Here is a 22,186-nt window from a genome sequence, read left to right on the forward strand (position 1 = left end):
TGAACACACCTTTTAATTTGCTGCAATATTCTTTGTCGCTTTCACTGAAGTGGTTTTCATTGTCACAGGACTACAACTTTTACCAAATTCTTGATGATATGAAGGGCCAAAGTCATCTAATTCCTCTCTGCCTGCCTCTCTTTGGGTATCTCTTTATCTCGCTCCATCACCATCACCACTGCTATTTCACTCTCTGTGTGAGAGTGTCTTTATTCTTTCTTCTTTGAGGTGGAGTACTGTACTTGTGACTTTGAATCATAGTGACTATCATTATTTTGTTGATAAGGTGATTAAAGTTTTATAAAGTCTTGTAATTAGGATCAAACTACAACTAGATTTGACAATACTGTGTAATAACCTACTTTCCAGTGTTTGGCCTGCCGTGGTATAATAGCCCACAGTAGACATGTGCATGAGTTACACATTGCCAAACACACATGAAGTGACACATATACACACACCTGAGCCACTTACCGAGCCAGTGTTCACCGGTGATCTTGCCAAATCCCTCTCGATAGGACTCCCATCCTCTGAAGAAGTTGACCGAGCCATCCTCCCTGCGCTGGATCACCTACACAGCCAAGACAGATAGGCAAGGGGTCAGGGGTCAGATGAGATTCATCTCACACTGTGTGTTTCATCCTCCTCTGTGATGAGTCATTGTAAGTCCCACTCCTGGTCGCTGAGCTCATCTAGAACTAAACTAAATGAACTCATAAATGCTTGCTCTTTCACAAATGAATAATGCAAACGCTCTTCCTACTAAAAAGGCAATTTGTCGGAAGCTAATAAAAGGAATCCATTAAATCTTGACTGACTTTGAATCAAATCGCCATGGAATCTGCATCCTTAATTGAAATCCCAGAAAAGAGATGATATTCATAAAACAATAATCCTAAATGCACGAAGAGAAATTAAATTCCTTTTCCTCTTCAGTACCGTGAATCATGAAATTCTATAAAGCACTGGTGTGTGGAGAAATGACGTGGTAGGTTTTTATGAGAAACAAAGGAAATATTAGCAAATTTAGCAATTTAGCTCAGCTGTGTGTGCACGCATGTGTGATGGTGCAGTATCTGTATCACCCAATGAAATACTCTATCCATTAAAAGCGCTGACATACCAGGTGTCAGATTGAGGATGAAGGGAAATTGGAAATGTGCTCCTGAAGAGGAAATGCATGCAGATGGAAAATAGTCTAGGGCTCGCTGGTGGAAGGCTGTGTTAATGTTGAAATGACAAAGGAGATTCCATGAGACAGTTTATGTTCAGCATGACTAATCCCCTAACATACCAAAAGGCACCAGATGGCACCAACAGCCATATTTGCTTTTAACATCCGCGCAGACAAACAACAAAACCCTGCAGAGCAATGGCAAAATTTTCATCCTCATCATTTTCATCCTCATAATTGTCTTCATTGTGATCATCTTAATCATCATTACTGTATCATCATCACTTATCTACACCATCTAGGGATTGTAGGGATTTTCTTCCTTATCCACAAAGAAGCTAGATTCTTCATCTCCCTCTACAGAGCTCTCAGAATTTCTCCAGCATGATTCCAAAGATTGATTTCCTCCCTTATGATCGCTTAAGATCATCTGTAAAGATAAATTCTGTTGTCAGATTCTAACCTCTTCCTCTCATCAGTTAAGCAGTCTCTTTCAGGAACATGACAAACAAATACATTATACAAATATATTTAAATACTATTTTTTTAGTAATTGCCTAAAACAGCTAGGCATTATAGTTTTTAGGAAAGGAATTTGTTTGGGACTGTTTTAGATGTGGATTAATTGATTTATTTAATAGTTACAGTTAGTTTACCAAGGAGGTCAGTGGCACAGATAAATAAGATATCCCACTTTGGCTACACATGAATTACTTGTTAGTAGGATCAATTCATTGTTGTTTTGTTTTTTTCATGCGATTTGCTGACAATAAGAAAAATATACAATATCACCACACTTATCCTTTAACCCCATTGTGGTCTCTTTATAATGCAACTGAAACATACAATTGAGACAATTGATGGCAATTGTTTCAGAGAGATTTCCCAGAGATTATAGTGGGCATGAAGCTTTCAATTAAACATAAAGAAACAAATGGATTTGTATCAGCTGTTGCATAATACTCTCACAAGCCTTGCCCCAGTCGAGGTGCATTAGACCATCAGACTAGTGTCCCAGTTATCTGTAACAACGTCAGTTATTATACTTCTTAACATCCTTAAGCCAACATGAAAATCTAACTCGACAGTTCTACAGAATTTGACTCCTTAAATTTAATTTGAGTCTGAAGTAAAACTAATTTATGTGACGGTGTGATATTAACTTGAGTAATAATTTACCATAGTCCTGTGTTACTCATTTAGAAATGATTTCATGTAAGAAACTGTATCACCTGTCCACCAGTCTGATAACACTGTAGCAAAGAAATATTTTTTTCTGTATCTATTTTGTGGATAGGTACACATTATTGCTAAAAATTACAATATCAATATGTGGTATGTTGTGTATAAAAATAACGTTATCAATCATTCATACACAGGGCAGGAGGCTAGCTCATTTTTACATTCCAAGAGTAATGCTACAGAACAGCTAAATGCACAGATGGAGTGGTGTCAACTACACTGTTATTCAGCTAATAAAACAGAACTAATATTGTGTCAAATTGTAAGTTATGTGTCAGACTGGAGCTGGTGATGGATGTTGTGTTAAAAAATGTTTTTCTACTTACTATACTTGGCTCATGTACACTGAATACTGAAGCTGAATGATAGTCTGAATGAAAAATGTCATATCACGATTTGTAGTCAGAATCTATATCTTACAAAATAAGGAGGAATAAAACCATTTACAGTCATGGCCTGTATATGGCATGACTTATCTCAGTTCAGTCGCAACAACATCAGTGTATTTTGTTTTCTGTGTATTCAGATATCTGTGATTTTACACATCCCACAATTGATACACTAGATTTTAATTCATAAAACATGTTTAGCTCAACTAAATATTTTCATGGTGACATTAAATGTGATTAAGGCTATTAAGCAGGATGTCCTGATTAAACTAATCAAAAGACCTTGGGAAAAAGGCTGTGGCATTTGAGAGTGGAAACTATGCACTGTCATCATGTTTCTGATATGTCAGCAGGGCACTCAAGGACTGTGAGGGAGCCTGCCCCTGGTGCTTGGGTTAACTGGGGAGATTCACGTCAAACATTTGTAGAATAAAGCAAAAGAAAAAAAAAAAAAACATCTCTGGGAAAGGCACTGCAGTAGAGCTTGACCGTCTTGAATTAAGAGGCCACCTGCAGGTTAAAAACATTCATGCCACTAAATTGTCCTTGAAATAATGACCTTCCAGCCTTCTTATCTTACTCCTTCCTTCATTTTACCCACTTCATCCCTACATTTCAAATTAGCTGAAATAGAGAAGACTGCAAATTGATAACGCTATGTTAAAAATGAGGTTTTCCTTTTCATCCATCCCTAATTGTTTTTTCTCTCTCCCCTGGCACTTACTGCATTAGCAGCAGTTTAGGAGGCAGGGAAATTGCAAAAAGTGCCCCTTCAACCCAATAAATCACAAGAAACTTAAGAAAAAAACTTTTTTTTATTTACACATTTATACCAAAGAAATGTGTCAGACTATAGTTGGTCTTATGAAAAGATTTTAGACAATGATAACTCAAGTCATAAAGGATTTGAATAAAGATTAGTGAACAATGTATCACCCACAATATCACAACTCTGAAAAAAGTCAAAGCCTCTCTGGCTACACACTGTAGACATAAGACAAAGATGTTTGATAGATTTGAAATGGAAAGAATAGAGAATGATTAGCAGTATGCTCTCATAGTGGCATTGTTCCATTGAAGCAGATAGATCCCATCTACACAATTATGAGACAAAAACCTTTTGTTCAATTTAGATATAGGCTTACTCTTTGGTAGCTCCAGTATTTAAGGTCAATAGACATCTTTGGAGTTGGCTTTCATGCCTCATCTACGTCTCTCCCTAGCGTTGGTCTGATAGAAAACCTGAGACACCGGTGCTACTGTGAATCACCGCGGCAGTGAGAAACTGGAAAAACTGTGTTCACATGCAGCAGTACTCTACGGCAGCAGGTTAACCAGCAAGCAGTTCAGTTCAGATTAAGGTTAACACTCTTGTCTTGCTGGCCCTGCCTCCTTCCATGTCTAGCATCCTTGTAAGACTGGAGAGCCCCTCTGAGGTTTAATTGCATGTTGACCCTCAAGGTCTCTGTGTGTGTGTGTTCCCCAGAGACATGGAGCTCACAGAGACACAAATCATTTTCTTTCACATGTTTCAAGAGGGAAAGGCAGTGGTGAAAATTGGAAGGTGAAGGAAAGCACAGGATTTTGGGAGAGGGTGACAATGCTATTAGAGTGTCAATATATGTGCGATAGATATATCAGAGAAACGCACGTACAAAAATTCAGGTGAATATGACCTTTTTGGCTTTCCATACAAACACATACATATATGTGTACATGTGCAGACAACCAAACACATACCACAAAATTTTGTGTGTATGTGTTTGTGTCTGTAATTGTGTGTAAATGTGGGTGTGTGGGTGTTAATGTTAATGTCGAAGTTAGTAGGAATATGAAAAAGTTCTCTTGCTCCTGGCCTGTTTTATCACTGACAACATGCAAGCAAAGAACATGCAGAAATGTGAAGCCAAGAGGCAGATAAGCCGACAATATTATCTGCTCTGGATCTTACAGTTCAGTTGCTCATAAAGAACTTGCTCCTAACACTAGTCAGCACAGTTGAAGAAAGAAACTGTTAGTGGCACAAAACAATTTCACCTTTGAAAAAACAAAAGTTATCCACCGAGTTCAGAGCTATATATACAGTCAATGCTTCACGGAGTATCTGTCTATAAATGTGCATGCATGCACTTTTACAGCTGCACATGTTTATACTTTGGTTCAGATGCTTGTGTGTTATTGAGCCTGGGCTTCTATGTCACCTCAACCTCAAACCTCTCACCCAAACAGACAAACAAAGACGCAGTTTCCACTGGGACGTAGGTTAACATCCCAACTGACAAATCCTGCCCTCCAGACATTGTGTCTGGAGGGCAGTGCCTGACATCAAAGTTGTTTCTGTCAAGGTCAGAAGCTCACAGACTTGTTTTATTTCGGTGTGGGGCAGGTGATGTTCTAGCCATACGTATACTGTGAACTGCCGTTGTGACACAGAAGCCATTTTATTAAAGGGTTGAGCAAGGTCTCAGTGTTTCACAACACAAAGTACAGAACCATCCAAAAACTGACAAAAAAAAATCAATAGTGACTACAGCGTGTGTGCATATTAGTGTACTGGCAGCAAACACAATAATAATAGCTAATGGAACCCGGGGCTGTCACATGCATCAGGTTCTAAATGTTGTTTGAAAAGAAAAAAAAATACTTGGACTCCTTTATATGATACGATATTGATGTGATAATGCATTATTAATTCAACTCTATGGTACAATGTAGAAATGTCCTGAGCTGATTCCAACGATCGTTATCGGGGGCCGGTCTGGGCATATTATAATGGAACATTATCGGATAAAATAAAGCAGATCAAAACCCAAATCCTTTCTTTCCTGTACTTTGCTGTTTTGTCACCTCCGCCTGCGAGTATTACAGCGCTGCCCTGTTTTTCCACAGCCGGACTCTACACTGCAGCATTCATGTATGCGTGAAAAATTATTTCTGTGCCAATGAGTGACTCTGACTTCAGACAGAGGGGTAGGCAAATGAATATAATATAATATAAGATATTTCTCCTCTCTAAGCGGCATCACATCAGATTTAGGAGTTGCATTAAAGTGTTACATTTTCATTCATATCACATCATTCATTTAACCTTATAGGTTTATAATAGTTTTGAACCAGGAGCATCAGTATTTGGATGAAGTACCTTGTGAAGTGAGGGGTATACAATAAAGTAAGCTGTTTTTGTGTGTCAGATACATATTTAATCAACATTTAAGTGAATATAAATTTTGGAACAGACAAACATTAACAGATTAGCTATAATAAAAGATTTAGGTCAGGACTGATGCCCAAAACACTTAATCAGGATATCTGTAGCACAATCACTATATAACTGAATCAACATCTGAACAAAAATCCCACATTTGAACCATCACAACAGTTTTATTTATTGCTATTGCATTGTATAGCAATATACTTTTTTTGTGTTCACCATCTGTACAGTAAAAATAAAGGATGATTCTGGGACAGTTATTCTTTCAACTTCCTCTCATCTTGTAGCTTGCGCACTCTCCATCAATCTTTCTCCATATTGCAGTATTTTTACTTTATCCTTTTTTCCTCGCAGCTCTTAGGTAATTAATTCTTTATACACACAATTCTACATGCTCCACAAAGCCATAAACAACCCATTTCTCAGAGGCAACTTTTTTCAGAAATACCTCCACCATTTCTGCAGCAGCACATATTTACTGTATCATAAAGAAAATCGTCAATACGAGGAACTTGTTTGATTGCGATAGCTCACAATATGGTGAGCGTAGTCGGTGTTTATGAGTTTGTAAAGAAATCAATCCAGAAGAAGCACAGGCAAACCAGCAATTACTACATCTACCTCTATATCATATATTCTCACCTTCTGTTTATCTTTCAGTTCGATAGCTTCATTTTCTTTACCTAAACGTTTAATCTTATGACAAATATCATAGTGGGAAAACATACTTTTTGTTCTCTAAAGAGATGCACCAAATTATCTCCAGTAAAATGAAACAATTTCCCCTTACTGTCCACACTTTTGAATCTTAAAGTGCCAAGTTTAACAGCTTAAGTTGAAGAGGTCTCCTCCTCCCCACCATACTTTATGCACCAGCCTTTCTGTTTTGATGCATGGTAACACAATACAGCACAAAGGCAGACAGGCCATACAGATGAAGGAAAGTGCCACTGAGGGGGAGAGTGGTTGCTGTAACATGTTCTGTCAGAGTGTCTGTGTCAGCAAGGCACCATAAACTAAGTATTGACAGTTAAAAGCCTCTTGTACTCTTCGTCTCCAGTCAAGGGAACACTGTGACTGGTATTCAGAAAATCTATGTTCCAGGACAAAAATTCAGTAAAGAATGAGAAAAACAACCTGACATGTAAAGGCACAAGTTAATAAAAGTACCCACAGTGAGCATCCATCAATGCAAATGGTAAATGGTGAGTTTGAGTTACAGGTAATCTCTTTCAGCCCACAAACATTTCAGTTAAGTTCAATGGCCAAATAGTGTTAACACAAAAATCTCCAATCCTTAATGGCCATCTCACCCGACACTTGCTAAAGGGCTACTGCATTGGCATGATCACATTAAGCTCCATGTAATCTCTGCAGTAGATGAAGGCTACTTAACAAGCTGCCTTAAGCTCTTCAGCAGGATTTCTGTCAACTACTGGGGGCCCACAGCATGCACAGACGGACACCCTGACTGACAGACCAGACCACAGGGAAGAATCAACACAAGCACTCCAAAGCTGATTGGAGGAGATTTACAATCTGGCATGTGACTGGGTGGAAAATAGGAAATGTGCCAATAGCTTGTTAGCTCCTGGCATGTACACACTGTGCACACACTATGTTTATATGTTTGGTGCTTTGGCAACAGATGTCATTTGGTACCACTGCTGTATACAGACTAACTGAAGATAATTGGAAACACCTTTGGAGAGTGATTAATACATCAGTCGCGAGGGGCAGGCAAGGAAAAATGGAAAATATAGAAATAAAGAAAAACATATATAAAGAGACACACAATACCGAAAAACAGGAGGAAAATAAATACATGAAACAAGCTTTGAGGATAATAGAATCAGCTTGAATGCAGCCTCACACCTCCTTATATAGATTTAAGATAGATCAAAACAGACTGGCAGAGGACTTGCTAACAATTTGATTACATTGTTAAGAATATTGATGATATGGTGACAAATTCAACACTGTCTGATGAAAGCACTCATAAATCCACAGCAGTCTGCAGAATTGCTATCTTCAAAGAGGGCTGCAAACATCTGTTGGTGAATGTTTTATAATCCTATCAGAAAGACAGATGTGCTCTGAACACAGCAGCAGCAGCAAACAAGAACAGAAGGAGAAACACAATCACACAGAAAACGCTCTCTCTCTCAAACACATGCATCACAATTTCTGCATTTACATGTACTTAAGTAAAAAGATTATTTCTGGCTTTCAGCAGTAACCCGATTTTTGAAACATCATATAAACAAGAAACCTGGTTTTCCTTATTCGGTTATGGGATTAAGAGACACCAGGTCAATAACACAGGTAGTTTTATTTTTTTTTTACTTTTTTATTTTTTTTTTTAAATACCGTGCATGGGCTTGACAAAGACTCAGTACAAAGAGAGAGTCTACACTAGAGCCACGCTGGCGGCTATATGTGGCTCTACCTAGGCAGGGCGGTACTTCGAGCCAATGCTAGCATCAACATGCTAATAAGCTCACAAAGACAATGATGTATGGTGATGTTTAGCAGGTGCAAAGTTGACCATGTTCGTCACTTTAGTTAAGCATGTTAGCATGCTAATGTGCTTATTAGCTGTAAACACATAGTATAACTGAATCTGTCAGTTGTGGTTGGACTCAAACATTCAACTATTATATTTGTTCGTTGGGTAGGTATTTCTTTGGATTTTTTCCGGTTTTGAAGTCTGGATGGTCGTACAGGGTGCACGTGTCTGATCTGTTGACTTTCTTTGTCAAAGTAGGCCAAATAACACTACTTGCGTTTTGGATTGTTCTACCTGGACTAGTTTTCAGAACAGCAGGTGAGCTGTGTGTGGAGGACGCTTACGTGTATCTCTTGATCTCCCTGTTTCTCTGCAGAGTATGTGTGATTGTCAGTAGACTGTAAGGGAGATCCAGAGCAAGGGAAGATTATTGAGTTTATCTATTGCGGATGGTGTCGTTCTCTTGGATGGATAAAATAGCACGAAAAAAAACCTCATGCTTTATTGATCTTTATTTGGTCCTGTCCGGAACTGCCATCTCCAGCACTATGCTGCTTGCATGGCTAAAAAAGAATGTAAAGTGTAAACCAAAATCTGCTCATGCTGGTTAGAAAGTGTTGTAAGGAGCAGATCTAAAATATGATTACTTACCAGCTGAATGTAAAACGAGGTTTAGGACTAATCTGAGTATTCTAACACAATAAAATCCTGAGTTTTTACAGTAACATGTTTCTTTTGCGTGTAAATGTTGTCAATCAGGCTGCTTAAGCTTTTACTAAGAGAAAAATTATAATCGGATATAAAACATAACATACTGGTCCAACAGCAGTGATATTAGAGGGAGTCCTATTTGTGTGCCTGCACATGTAGGGGAGAGAAAATATAAAATTATTGAATGATCCTGAAACAGCCTTCACACAACTTTCTAACGCTTCTACATGCAACCTGTGCCCAGCCGCAGCTAATGGCACTAAAAGACATGTCTGACACTACCTGTGGTAATGCTACCAGAGCACAGCACATGCTTTTTCTCACCACCACAATAAACTCATGCCAGTTAATAAGGACACAAACAGATGTCTGCCTCCATGTCCAGAAAGGTTAATTAAAAAGAGCAATAAACATGTCAATTAACTCAAAGTCAAGTACACTGAATCTAAACATTAAGAAAACAATTATGGTTGGAACAAAAGTTAGATTGTACTCTGAAGTTTTCAATTTCCCTGCCTTACAAAACATTTGCAGATAAGACACAACTGGAAAAACATTCCATTCTGGATTTTCTTTATTTTTTTCCAAACCAATAAACTAACAGAGATGAAATATTGAAGGGCCTGTGAGTCAGATAGAGATACTGAAAAGCCTATACCGAACACTCTGAAATGCTCAAAAGGCACTCCAAGCCTCTAAAAGAGTGATACAACATGCACACAATCATACATTCAATCTCAAACTTTTACATTTCAGTTCTTAGCTGAATTGAATATTTGAGAGTGATTGCAGTACTTCTGATAAAAGCACCATTTGATAATGCAGGCCCACACTGCACTCTGATATATCTACTCTCATTCATTATTTATGCCGTGGTCATTTTTAGTCCCTTCCTTTTAACAAATAAAATAGTAATAATAGAATACATTACCCTTAACCACAAGGCTGTATTTAAATGGCATTTGAAATCTCCTTTTGCTGAAACAGGTAGACCACATGCCCAAAGGATTACTTTATCTGAGTGAGGGGGTGGTATGTATACATATTTTAATATGTGTGTGACTGTGTGGGGCTGTAAGCATATACTGTATGTACACACTGCTTTCTGTATGACATGCACGTCCAATACGCACTCTGTTAAGGTAAGCAGAATATGTGGTGTGTGTGTGTGTGTGTGTGTGTGTGTGTGTGTGTGTGTGTGTGTGTGTGTGTGTGTGTGTTTTGTAGGTGTGTTTTGATGGGACTTGGGGCCTAGTAATGACAACTCTTTTCTTTTATGTCCTATCTGCCATCATCCCTCCCACCTCTGTGGTCAGACACTCTCCAGGGCAAGAGTTACGGCAGTGGAGAAATACTGAGCAATTTCCTCTGACAACCATCCATATCAACCTGTACTAATGTCTCTCCTCTTCCCTTCTCTTCTCTTCTCTTCTCTTCTCTTCTCTTCTACCCTCTCCCAATTAGTCAAAAAGTCAAAAAGACACTGAAGAAGCTAATGACTTAGACTGTATTAAAGTGAAAAAAAAACTCCCCCAACATTTCTCAGCTGACGTCTCAATAGCTTAAAAAAGTTGGAATTACACTTTAAATACATCAGGTTTAAGCCTATATGCGACAAAGAATTCAGCAAAGAAAACAGAAAGTTTGCTACCATTGGTCATCATAACCTGCTGGTCATACCAGACCAAGTAAGGCTGTAGTGGCAAAACACTTGAGAGTACTGATTGAGAAATTGTGCATTTTATTGCTTATAAATGCAAATTTGAATGAGGGTGTATTTGTTTTTTCTACCAAAGTTACATAGTTTCCTACTAGGAGAGCGTTGTTTAAGGTCATGTTTGCTTTGATTGACAGGATGGTGTCTCTGTCGATTACACTTTCCCGTAGTGATTACTGCTTACTCCATCCACCTCAGCTAAAGATACACAGCTGTGCAGGAATTTGGATTTCCTGACCCCAACACTTGACTAAGTTACTGTAAGACTAAAATAAGTCTATTTACTGCATGTGTTTCTGTGTTTATATAATAGCTCCATAAAGCAAACACTTTTGACCAGCAAAATAGTAGATCTGGCACATCTTATGGCTCTCTAATAAACACCTGACACTGTGTTCTCACTAAGTTGCTATAACTAGCAAAATATAGCTGTAACTATAGATTGCACTCCCTTGTTTATTTTTACTTGTGTCTACACATACGAAGGGGAAAAAATAGACACATGTACATGCGATCGATGAGTCATTATACCCAAGAGGATGTTCTTCGCTATTTCAAGTGATTTCAGTGATGTCAGTGGCACCTCGTATTCTGCATTACCATTGTATCCATACAGCCATACTTATTACTTTAGATTTGTCTTCAGCACCTCAGATCTACTTAAATCGTACATTTTCCTTTCATAGTCTTTCCCCACCTTCCTGTCTCTCTATGAAAGAACCTGACAGCTGTGGGACACTATCGTTTATCTAGAAATGTGGCACTAAGTAATTTATAGTTTGAAAGATTGTGTGAATTGGGTTTTATAACAAAAAAGGGTTTTAAACCCCCTCTTTTACGTTGTCTTATGTTACTCTTATGATTGTTGGAGCATGTGATGCAAGACAAATACCCATGTGAATTGACATTAAAGTGTAATGGAATTTGTGGGTGGCAATAGATGATGGCCTCTGGATTATTTGTGACATTTTCTCAGAACTAAAGGAAACCTCGTTGGGCATTGTGACAAACCCTGCCTGTGGACACATTACCATAACCACACATGCAAAACAAATCTTTGGTTAGCTCCAGTGCATTTTGATTCTGTATAGAACTGTAGACATATGAACAGAAATATTCAGACATATGAACTAAAGGTCATCACTGACTGATGCTACCGCCCTGCTGATCGACATCTAAATCTAGAGTCCTGGTCTCTTCCTGTCAGCATTACTTAAAACAGCTGCATTATCCCAGAGGCTCCCTAAGGGCCACCTTTTTACTGCAAATACAATAGAACAGGGAGATTTTATCGCAAGTCATATCTGAATTAATGCATTTCAAAGTGTGGAAAAAATGAAATTGCTGTTCCCCTATTGTGCTTTTTTTATCTGTATGTCTTACTTTCACTCTCTCTCTCCACATCTAATGTTTTCATCAGGCCCACTGTTCTTTGTCTCTTCTGACTGAGTCTCTCCTCTCCTCTGTTCCCTCTCTCTTCTAAGTAACCTGCTCATCTCTCAGTCTGTCTGCAGCAGTCTCTGCAGCAGTGCTACGGTATGTCAGAGTATGCTAATGAGGTGGCAGCATATGGCTCATTCCTTATTTAAGCACAGCCGTCAACCAGACAGTAAGCCACTCAACTCACCAAGCATCCCGTCTCCCTACCTGCCCCTGTTGGATCGCACAACACTGATCTCTTAATGAGGCTCAAGCGTTATCACAATCAGCTCAACACACTAGGCAGGATAAGTAACTGCTACATTATCACTTCAATCTGAGCTGCTATGTAAATCCTTTTATAGAGTAACATGTAAAGAACCCTTACTTAACACTTGTGCATTGTATGAAAAGCGAGGGAAACTGACAAGCTATTTCTGTGTTAACACTTTGGCACAAACACTAATTCATGCATAGGCATGCGCACACACACAGACACACACGCACACACAAATACACAAAAAAACACATGCGCATTTTCCCACTGACAGGCTGGTATGTAGCTTTATTCCATCATGCTGTGCTAAGCACTCTGTCACTCTGACAGTCTCGTTTTATTTGATGATAGAAGGGTACGACCTTGCCTATCTCACACTGTTAGTCACAGATTCACAAGTGCACACACACAATTCACTGTCATGCCAATGAAACAGTGACTTGAGTTGAAGTTTGATATGTGCTGTACTGTATAGGTTAGTAGTTCAATATAAAGCAGACAGATGAGACAATTTAGCCAGTATTACTATTATTACTGTAGAGGCATTAATGGTGCAGCAGTGTTAACAGTTCAGACCAGCAGAAATCACAGACAAATACTGTGCAGCCAAAGATTGCCAGCAAAGCTGTTTACAGGTTTGAGAAATCATTTAAATAGAAAGTATAGACATTTTTACACCTTTTTAACATTTTCACACATTCAAGGGAGAACGCCTTAACATGTCCTCTTACTTAGAACTTCTGAGATATTCATCAACAAGACAGTATCACACCCACAAGCTGAAAGGAGATAGCAGATGTTGATTTTGTAACTAAATGCAGTTGATGTATTTAATTCCTGAAAACGTGGAAACATTTTCATGCAGCTTGAAAAATTGGTATGGTATGAAAGAAGTAGAATTATTTCCATAATGGTATTTGCAAATCAGCCCCTGAATAGTTTTGGACATATCAGCCCCTAGGTGCTTTACTGAAATGTGTCACAACCTGTAGAAAAAAGAGTTGTGATGGATGTAGCTTAAATTTCAAACTCTCTAAGTGTTACAAGGCCTTAGTTCTCTATTAAGAACTGCTCCGCTTTCCCTGAGGACTGCTACAGTACACTTCAGAACAAAGGAAAATAAATGGCTCTAACCAGTAAGATGGTGTGTGCGTGTGTGTGTACTCGCAGTAAAATACATCTAAACCAGACTTCCAAATATAACTTCAAACAGCTCCGTGTCAATGTTTGTTCACCTCGCTGTCTCTCATTCCCAAAAGACAGAGCGCTTCCAGTATACAGTCTCACTTAAACAACTATGTTTACTTTCAAGGCCAGACAACTGACAGATGTTTGATCAAGGAAAAAAACCACACACTTAAATAAACTAAAGTATCTTTTTCCATGTTACCATTTTAGAATCCTCTTAAAATATTATTATACAAAGACAAGAATGCAAGATTTATAAAACCCAAACATAAACAGGTCGGACATTCGCCAGCTGTAATGGAAACAGTTTATTTTTTCTGAGTTTGAAGCACAATGACAACTTGGTTTGCACATAAAATATGGAAGCTGTATCTTTATGAACTGGCTGTTCACGTCGCCTTGCCTATACAGTACTGTAATTCACCCCATCTTTATATCAGGAAAAACATCTCAGCATCAGCACATATATTAGATTTATGATCAGTTGTCACAGTAACAGCTTACACTTGGTTTTGAATCTCTACCATCCTGATTATGACGCCATTTACTTAGCCTACTAAACAAAAAATGTCAACATGATTCATTGGATGTATTTCAGTTTTTCTTGTGTCTCTCAGTGTTTTGTTTTATTGCCTTTCTTTGTCTTGCTCGTCTTTATTCATTTGTCTTTCAACACTCTACCTGTTGACATTCTCACTTAAGATATGACTAATTGATATGCTGCATTCTAGATTAAAAACAAACCATAAAAAAATAATGGACTTGGATGTCTTCAAACAGGTCCACATGAAACTTAACATCTCGCTCCTCAGCGATAAAACTTTGATGAGACCTGTTCAGATTGATCCATGAGATTCCTAAGGCAGTACAACTGTAATCACAGCAGGTGCCCAGAAAAACAGTATTAAACCTCATGTACTGGATAACTCTGATTTGAATGGAACTGATGGAACTCAGTGAATCTTTCTTATTCTTATTTTGTTATTTGTAAAAGCACACATATAGAAAAGGCCTTCAGTTCCCTTCAGTTTCCCTCCTTTCATTTTCATCTTGATTGTAGATGTAGTGACTGAATGAGTGCTTTTATTTTCAGTAGATAGATACACATACAGCTTAAGAGCTTTGTGAGTGTGTCAACTGTAAAACGCGTGTGTGTTTTCCTCTGACTCACCGTCCATCCTCCTCCGTCTGTGGTCATGTCACAGTAGACCTGGAAGCCTGCGGGGTGGTGAACAGGAAACACAGAATAGATGCCATCCTCTCGCTGTCCACTGGCATACAGATCACCGCAGTCACGGGGACGTGAGCCTAGGGAGAGGTGAAAGTAGGGAGACATGAAATAAATGAGGTCCAATATGACTTGGAAAGGGGAAGAATGCTTGGAGCAGGAAAGTAGAATCAGTAATAAAGAGAAGATGAGGAAAACACAAGATAACACTTGTCACACTCTGTCTACAGCCAGGCACTAGAGAGGCACATAAGTACAGTAAACATGAACAGTTCTGTTTCTATGTTGCAAGGTTATCCTGTCCAAATGAAATCTCAAAGTGTTAGTTTACCCAGTTTTCTTAACTATTTTCCAAAAGGATGGCTCTTGAAAAAGATAGAAAGAGCAATGAGGAGAATGGCTTTGTTGAGAGGGAACACACAACAAAAGATAGATGATGAGATGGATGGGCGGGTGATAGATGACACAGCGGGACAAGGGAGTCTAAGTGCGGCGAAGTTCCAAAAGTGAAAAAAGGCAAGTAGGTCGAAATGAAGACAGAAAGGCGCAAGGGTGGAGCGCTGACATGATACCACAGAGAAGAAGCAGATATACAGCACAGAGACATAGATTTCAGATAACACAAGTAGTAGGAAAAAGGAGAAAGCAAAAAGTCAGAGGGGAAGAAATATGGCTTGGTGATGAGGTGTATAAATTTGAGTGAAACAACACAGATAAAGAGACAGAAAGAGTGGATAGCCAATATAACAAGACAGACAGAGAGAGAATTCAGGAAAAGTTAGTGCGGAGAAGAGGAGAAAGAGACAGAGAGCTTGTAAGATACAGCAGAGCAGAACAGTGGCACCCTTGTCTGTGACTGAGAAACCCGTCTTACACAAGGGATACAAAATCTATTCCCCAGGAAGCAGGAGAGGAACTCTGTGATGAGGACAATGTCATAGATTATGCATGTCAGCCTCCACCGGGTCAAAACCCCTGAATTTAAAACAGGCTAGAGAGTTCTTGAAAAGGCCATTCAAGATTTTTACAGTCCCTACACGATATGGAATGTTTGATCTCCCCAAAGCTTTTCCGTTTCTCCTTGTAAGCCTCGACTACTAAGCTACGACTTTCATCATCCTCACACATAAATGGTAGCATTTCCCAGCTCTTCTTTTCATTACAGGAAACCGAAGCTGTCTAAGTTCCATGGGACATTAAAAAAAGAGACCATCATCATTATTTAAGAATTTGGTCCTCTATAACAAGGGCTTTCAAAGTTTTTCAGTTTAATGATCCCTTACAGCAGAGAAATTTTTCTTCCAAGGACCTCCTCTCATGATTGCACTAATACTTAAGGTCCACTTTAACTTGGCGTGTGTTAGGGCTTTGTTTGCACAAAATTTACCACAGATTCAGATTTTTGGTCCTAATTGGTACACATTTTTTTTTACATACCAAACCTTTCCATTTCAGCGAGCCATTGCCAGATCTTAACTGATATGTTTTGCATCACGAAAAAATTGCAATCTGATTGCTACAACATGTAACCTAGCTATATGATTATATTATGTGTCACAAAAAGGCCTGTCATGTCTAAAAAAAAAGGTCTTAATTACTTGCATCATTTTTGTTGTCACTGTGCCAGTCATTAATTCTTCCTGTCATTTCAGAGCCTGCAATTCCCTCCCTGCTCTGCAGTAGGTATTAGTTCTCAGAGTCATCAGTGTTTGCAGCCTTCAGTCATCATCCGATTCCCACACTCACCAGGGCACCCGTTCCCAATCCCCTAATCAGCTCTCCAACATATATACCAGCCACTTTCCCACAGTTACCTGCCAGATTGTCTGTTGTGCATTGTTATCTCTTCCTGGATTCATTATATGAATAGTGGCATTCAATCCACATGCCTTTGCATTTTCACTTAGGTATTAATAAGAATTATGATTATCTAATATTTTCTGCCCATATTGTGATCTAATCAGTATGCAAATGAGTTAGACAGGGCTGGTAGACAAACATGGCGTGTCAATGGAAGCAATGCCATGGATGAGCATCATTAAGTTTAAAATCACATTGTGATTCACAATCAAAAAAGGAGCCAGACCACTTTCAGCTGTGGTCTGGAGGATTTGATGTGTTCTATGTGCATACACACATAGTTTTAACATTTTTACTTTTTCAGATAGGATATTTGGGAGATTGCAAATTCCTTTCCAAGTTTTTGCCTGCCTACCTGGCCCCTCTTGCTTTGTTTGCCTGTTTCGACTAATCAATGATTGACCAACCCTGCTTTGAATTACTGACCAGGTAAACTACTGCCTGCTTCAGAGCCCTGTCTTTCAGTCCATCTGCAACAATAAACCTTTACATTCCCACCTGTAGATAGGCACTTATGACAGTGCTATTGCTTAATACTTTCCTTGGCTGTGTGTCCACAGATCCCAATTTTAAAATCACAGCTCTTTTATAATCTTAGCACTTAACACACTCTGGAGTTCCCTATAATTTAAAATACTTCAAGGATAAAGTTGGTGATATTCTTAATGTGAAAGATCAAAGCCAACAACGGGTCTGTCTCTCAATACTTACTGAACTTTCAGGTTCCTACTGTAGTGTATTTTATAAAAAGGCTAAATAACTTCCAAAAAAACATCCAGAAACAGTAATTGTTTTCAGCAAACATGACTCAGACAGGAGTATAATAGTGCATTTGTTGGTTGTGAATTTGGTGCATTATAGAGCATTTATGGCAGTAGGATGTGGGATTGACCCAAAAGAATGCAAGCGTTTATTTGAATAAAGAAACATGTCACCTAATACGATGGTGTGGCTCGTTGATATGTTTTTAATAACAACAATGGAGAATATTTGTACAATGGAGGTCTACGGCACAGAGAACTAAGCTACAGTATATAAGGCTTCTCTGAGAGGTTACCAGCTTCATTCACTGTGCCCTGCTGTTTCCGGACTTCTGCTGTGTACAGCATAAATCAGATCACGGTTGCTCACAGAATGATGGAAAAAGGCCAATTGTTGGCTGACTCATTTATTGAAATGACAATAGTTTGTTTGGCTGCGCTGTAAACTAATACAGCAGTTGCTCTTATGTTGTCGTTACGACTAAGAATTACTTGCTGTTACCACCATTACAACATTAAAGCAGACATGGCTTGGTTGGGTGTGTCAATATTGGTGCGTGTGTTAGCGTTGAAATGGGGACTTTAAAGGAGAGTTTCTCTTCTGAATCCCATTTCTTTTGTGACAAAATCCTTAGTTGCATAAACCCTTCAAAGAAAGTCACTCTGACAACGCAGGCTCTTCACAGTAGGAGCTGGGCTAATTTAAATGCACCTTGTCCACCGTTTTCCAGCTAACACTGCTCATCTAGTGGCAAGAATTATAGTTATTTCCAACCATGCACATGTCCTACATCTAACTTTTTTATTCATGTTTTAGCCTTCTCTCTATTGTTTGTAGTCCTCATAAAACTGAATAATTAATGTGGCAGAAAACATAACAATGGTAAAGAAAATCTACCAAATGTCAAGCCAATGCTTACTGCTCACTAAAGAAAAAATTCACTTGTAAATCATTTGAGCTGTAAAGCCACTGTGCATCAGTACAGCAATGTCAGGTAGTCCAAGAACTGAAAAGTAGGGCTTCTACAGTGGTTTCATCCAATTCAGAAAGCCTGCTACTGTCAGAGCTGAGAAGGGCTTCACTGCTGCCAGGTTTGGATTCATATAACTTTGAAAATCTAATGTGTTCTTACGGGAATCCAATGCAAACAGTGCAGAGATGAATACTTCAAATATTCATAGGCGCAGTGGGACAGACACACAGTCAAATATATTCTTGGTTTTGCCCCTTAAACACATATGCATACAGCGGTACAGACATATTGAAATTGTGCTGTTACGCAACACATTTTACAGTTTTTTGTTTATTCATGTATTGTGATGTAGTGTTACTAATTAATGTATTAAATAGTCAGTAACTTGTACACTGACCCTATGTCAGAGTTAACACTGAATTACAAATGGATACATATGTGTTAGTGACATGACATTACATGTATCATATTATCTGGTGAAGCAGATATCTTCACACCACAATGCTAATAAGAGCTGTAATTATTTCTAAACAAAAATACCAATAGCCAAAAGCAAGTTAACCCACACAAGCATGCTGAAATAATAAAAACAAGGATATATTACATAATAAATATACTGGGCATTTAGTGAAGATATCTTATGTGATAAGTACTGATGTTGTTGTAGCTGTTCTCTACTTCAGTGTAGATGCCTTTGATAAAATGTCAAGGCTGTGCTCCACAAAAACACTGACTTGCCGCTGGCTGCTTTGTTGTAGTTTGTCCTGACCGTAGCTCTGAGGAGCAAAAGGAGTATAATCCTAGATAGAACACATTTCAAGGAGAGTTTGGTGGTGAAACATGTACACATAGCATTCACTGTAGCTAATCCTGAATATACTGTGCAGTTTTTTGTGTGTGTAGAATTATTATAATAGTAAACTGTATCTATATACAGAGACAGAGACAGAGACCATGTATAAAAGTGCTTTCAAAGAATCCTACATAGCAAACCTTGGGCAGGAAATATGTGAATCTCTGTCCATGGTGCTGAACCTTGGTGCTGGCTGGTCAATTATTCTGAATGTTATACAGCTTTACCCCTGACATTTAGATAGCTTTAGGATATCTAAATCTAAATAGGTCAATCTGAAGCACTTTGTGGATATTTACATGAAACATACCAGAAGATCAATTATAAATCAAATTACAGAAGATAACTCCCTGAAACCTTAGTGCATTAGAGCAAAAGTTATTACAGCGTAACTGGGAACCAAGATTTATTTTAATTAGTTAACTCTTGGCTCTATAAGGCAAAAGCTACAAACTGAGTCACAAAGGGGAGATTGTCTGTTTTATTGCAAACATTTGGGATTCTAATATTAGTCTATTATTTCCTCCTTCCCTGCTGTATAGAGGCCAGGACAGTATAAGGACATGTCAGTTCAGGTATTGCAGCTGTGAGGACAAGAGTGGGCAGAACTGCTGCAGTTTTAAGAATATTAAAACAAATATATATGAGCCAAAATAAATGCCTTGAATGCTTGACAGATCCCTCTCACCCTGGAAAGGATAACATTAAAAACAAATGATGATTTGTTTCAAACTAAAGGATTCTTTCTGTATGTTGTCTTCCCTTGCATACAATATGGAGACAGACTTGTGTAATTCTCTTCAATGCTCACATTAAATGATGAATAAAGTCAATAAGAATACCTTTATTCTCCCGTAAAAATAAGTACTGTCACTGAATCTGCTTTGTACAATGGCTAACGAAAAGGTCTTCATATTTCTATAACCCCTTTTTCCCATAAAAAACAAAATTTGTTTTATCTTGCATTTTCATTTTGTTTTAAACATTAGGAGTAACCCTTACTGGTATCTGATCAGTCTGAGTAAACAAATAGGAGTTATTGCCAATATAAAGTTGCTGCAAAAGGGATAACTGCTCATGGAGGAAAAATATTATAATGAGCTGTAATCCCTGACAGACAGCTGACTGAATTGGACACCTGTTTCCAAGAGGCTCGGTATGGAATAATGAGAACAGGAGCAGCCTATGAGCCATACTCCCGCAGCCACAGACTTGATGTAATCATCATTACAACCTTGTACTGGATGCTGACTTCACCATGTTATACAGGATTTGATTTTGAAAAGACACAGAGCTCATACATAATCATCCCTTATTATGGACACTTTGCCAGACATTTTCCTTAATAAACATAATAACCCAAACACGAGTATAATTTCATACAATGCAAAACAATAGCCCTGCAATAAATATTTCTTTGTAATATTCATTTTCTCTTTAGAGTTCTTCAGAACCGTGATGTTACTTCACCATTCATTGCATCATATTGTGAGGTGCTCTTGTAATTGTGTTCTCTCCACACAATGTGCATACATGGGGGAAAAGCTATGCAGCTCATAAATTGACTAATGATTTCCTTAGCAATGGGGAACAATATTGTTTCTGTCTCTGTCGCTGCTACCGTTAATATAGAGCCAGGAGACAACAAATTAAAATAAAGCTTGAAGAAATTATTCTATAATTGAGCTATAATACCTACTGTGAGATAACAATTTTGCTAAGATCTAAAGGAAAATTCAATCAATTGATTTATAATTCATTGCCAGCATTCTGGTGTGTTTCAAGTAACTGTTTACTGATTGCTTCAGATAATCTGGTTAAAGAAAGTACATTCTGGAAAGTTATTTCAAGCATAATACTCGGAAACGGATGACAGACTCTCCAGTGCATATGTTCAGCACCATGGACAGCGCTTCAACCAGTCTATAAGTGTTGGCCCATTAGCACCCTGTGTCTCTAAAATATCTACTTGTTTAAGAAAAACAACCTTGGTTTCAGCTTTTTCAAATAATTTAGTGGTTTTTGAGTAGTTTATTTATCTTAAGGATATTTTTCAACCAATAAACAAACTATTTGTCAGCTCATCTGAGATATTATATTTTGTATAAAGGTTTGGTTGGTCTTGTCTTACAGGTCTTCATCTGTATTATCAGTACTAGCTAAAATATCATAACTGCACATAATTGCAGATTTTATAGAACTGGAGCATTACGTGCATCTAAATTAAAAACCAAAGTTTGAAACTACACTCCTGAAATGAGAACATTTAGAACATACAAGCGTAAAGTTGCTCCCGAAAAGACACACAAATCACATATCATCAGGAGCTGGTAGGAATTTCAGGGAATAAAACAGTAGAAAGATAGCAGGTGTGCCAACTAATTGCTTGGTTGCATCCATTAGGCTGATGATGTCACAGGCCTAAACAGTTTGTAATTTAGGATATTAATAAAACACCCAATGCCTCATGTAAAGAACAAATCAGTTCCTTGGAGCAAAAGTAAAAGTAAAACAAATATAACCGTTATACTTCTATACTTCTACTCTCACTACACTCCTAGTACATAGCAGTTCCCGTCATGCTTGCAAATTTATGAAACCTCTACCACATTCTCATGTCATGCTGCTCACACCAAAACCTGTCTCTTAGTCTGTTATTGTAGTCTGTATGCT

At 38.2% G+C, this 22,186-nt stretch overlaps 1 protein-coding gene across 2 annotated transcripts in view; it reads right to left on the reverse strand.

The window, feature by feature from the left end:
* The window catches only part of fibcd1b (fibrinogen C domain containing 1b), a 95,006-nt gene that overhangs the window by 32,699 nt on the left and 40,121 nt on the right, over positions 1–22,186 (reverse strand). For both annotated transcript variants that reach the window (XM_051411726.1, XM_051411725.1), the window contains 2 exons: positions 15,009–15,145; positions 475–571 (listed from right to left, as the gene is read on the reverse strand). In XM_051411726.1, the coding sequence (XP_051267686.1) occupies positions 475–571; positions 15,009–15,145 (234 nt within the window). The remainder of the gene's footprint in view (positions 1–474; positions 572–15,008; positions 15,146–22,186) is intronic.

This window comes from Dicentrarchus labrax, unplaced genomic scaffold, assembly GCF_905237075.1.
Source record: "Dicentrarchus labrax unplaced genomic scaffold, dlabrax2021, whole genome shotgun sequence".
Taxonomy (NCBI): domain Eukaryota; kingdom Metazoa; phylum Chordata; class Actinopteri; family Moronidae; genus Dicentrarchus; species Dicentrarchus labrax.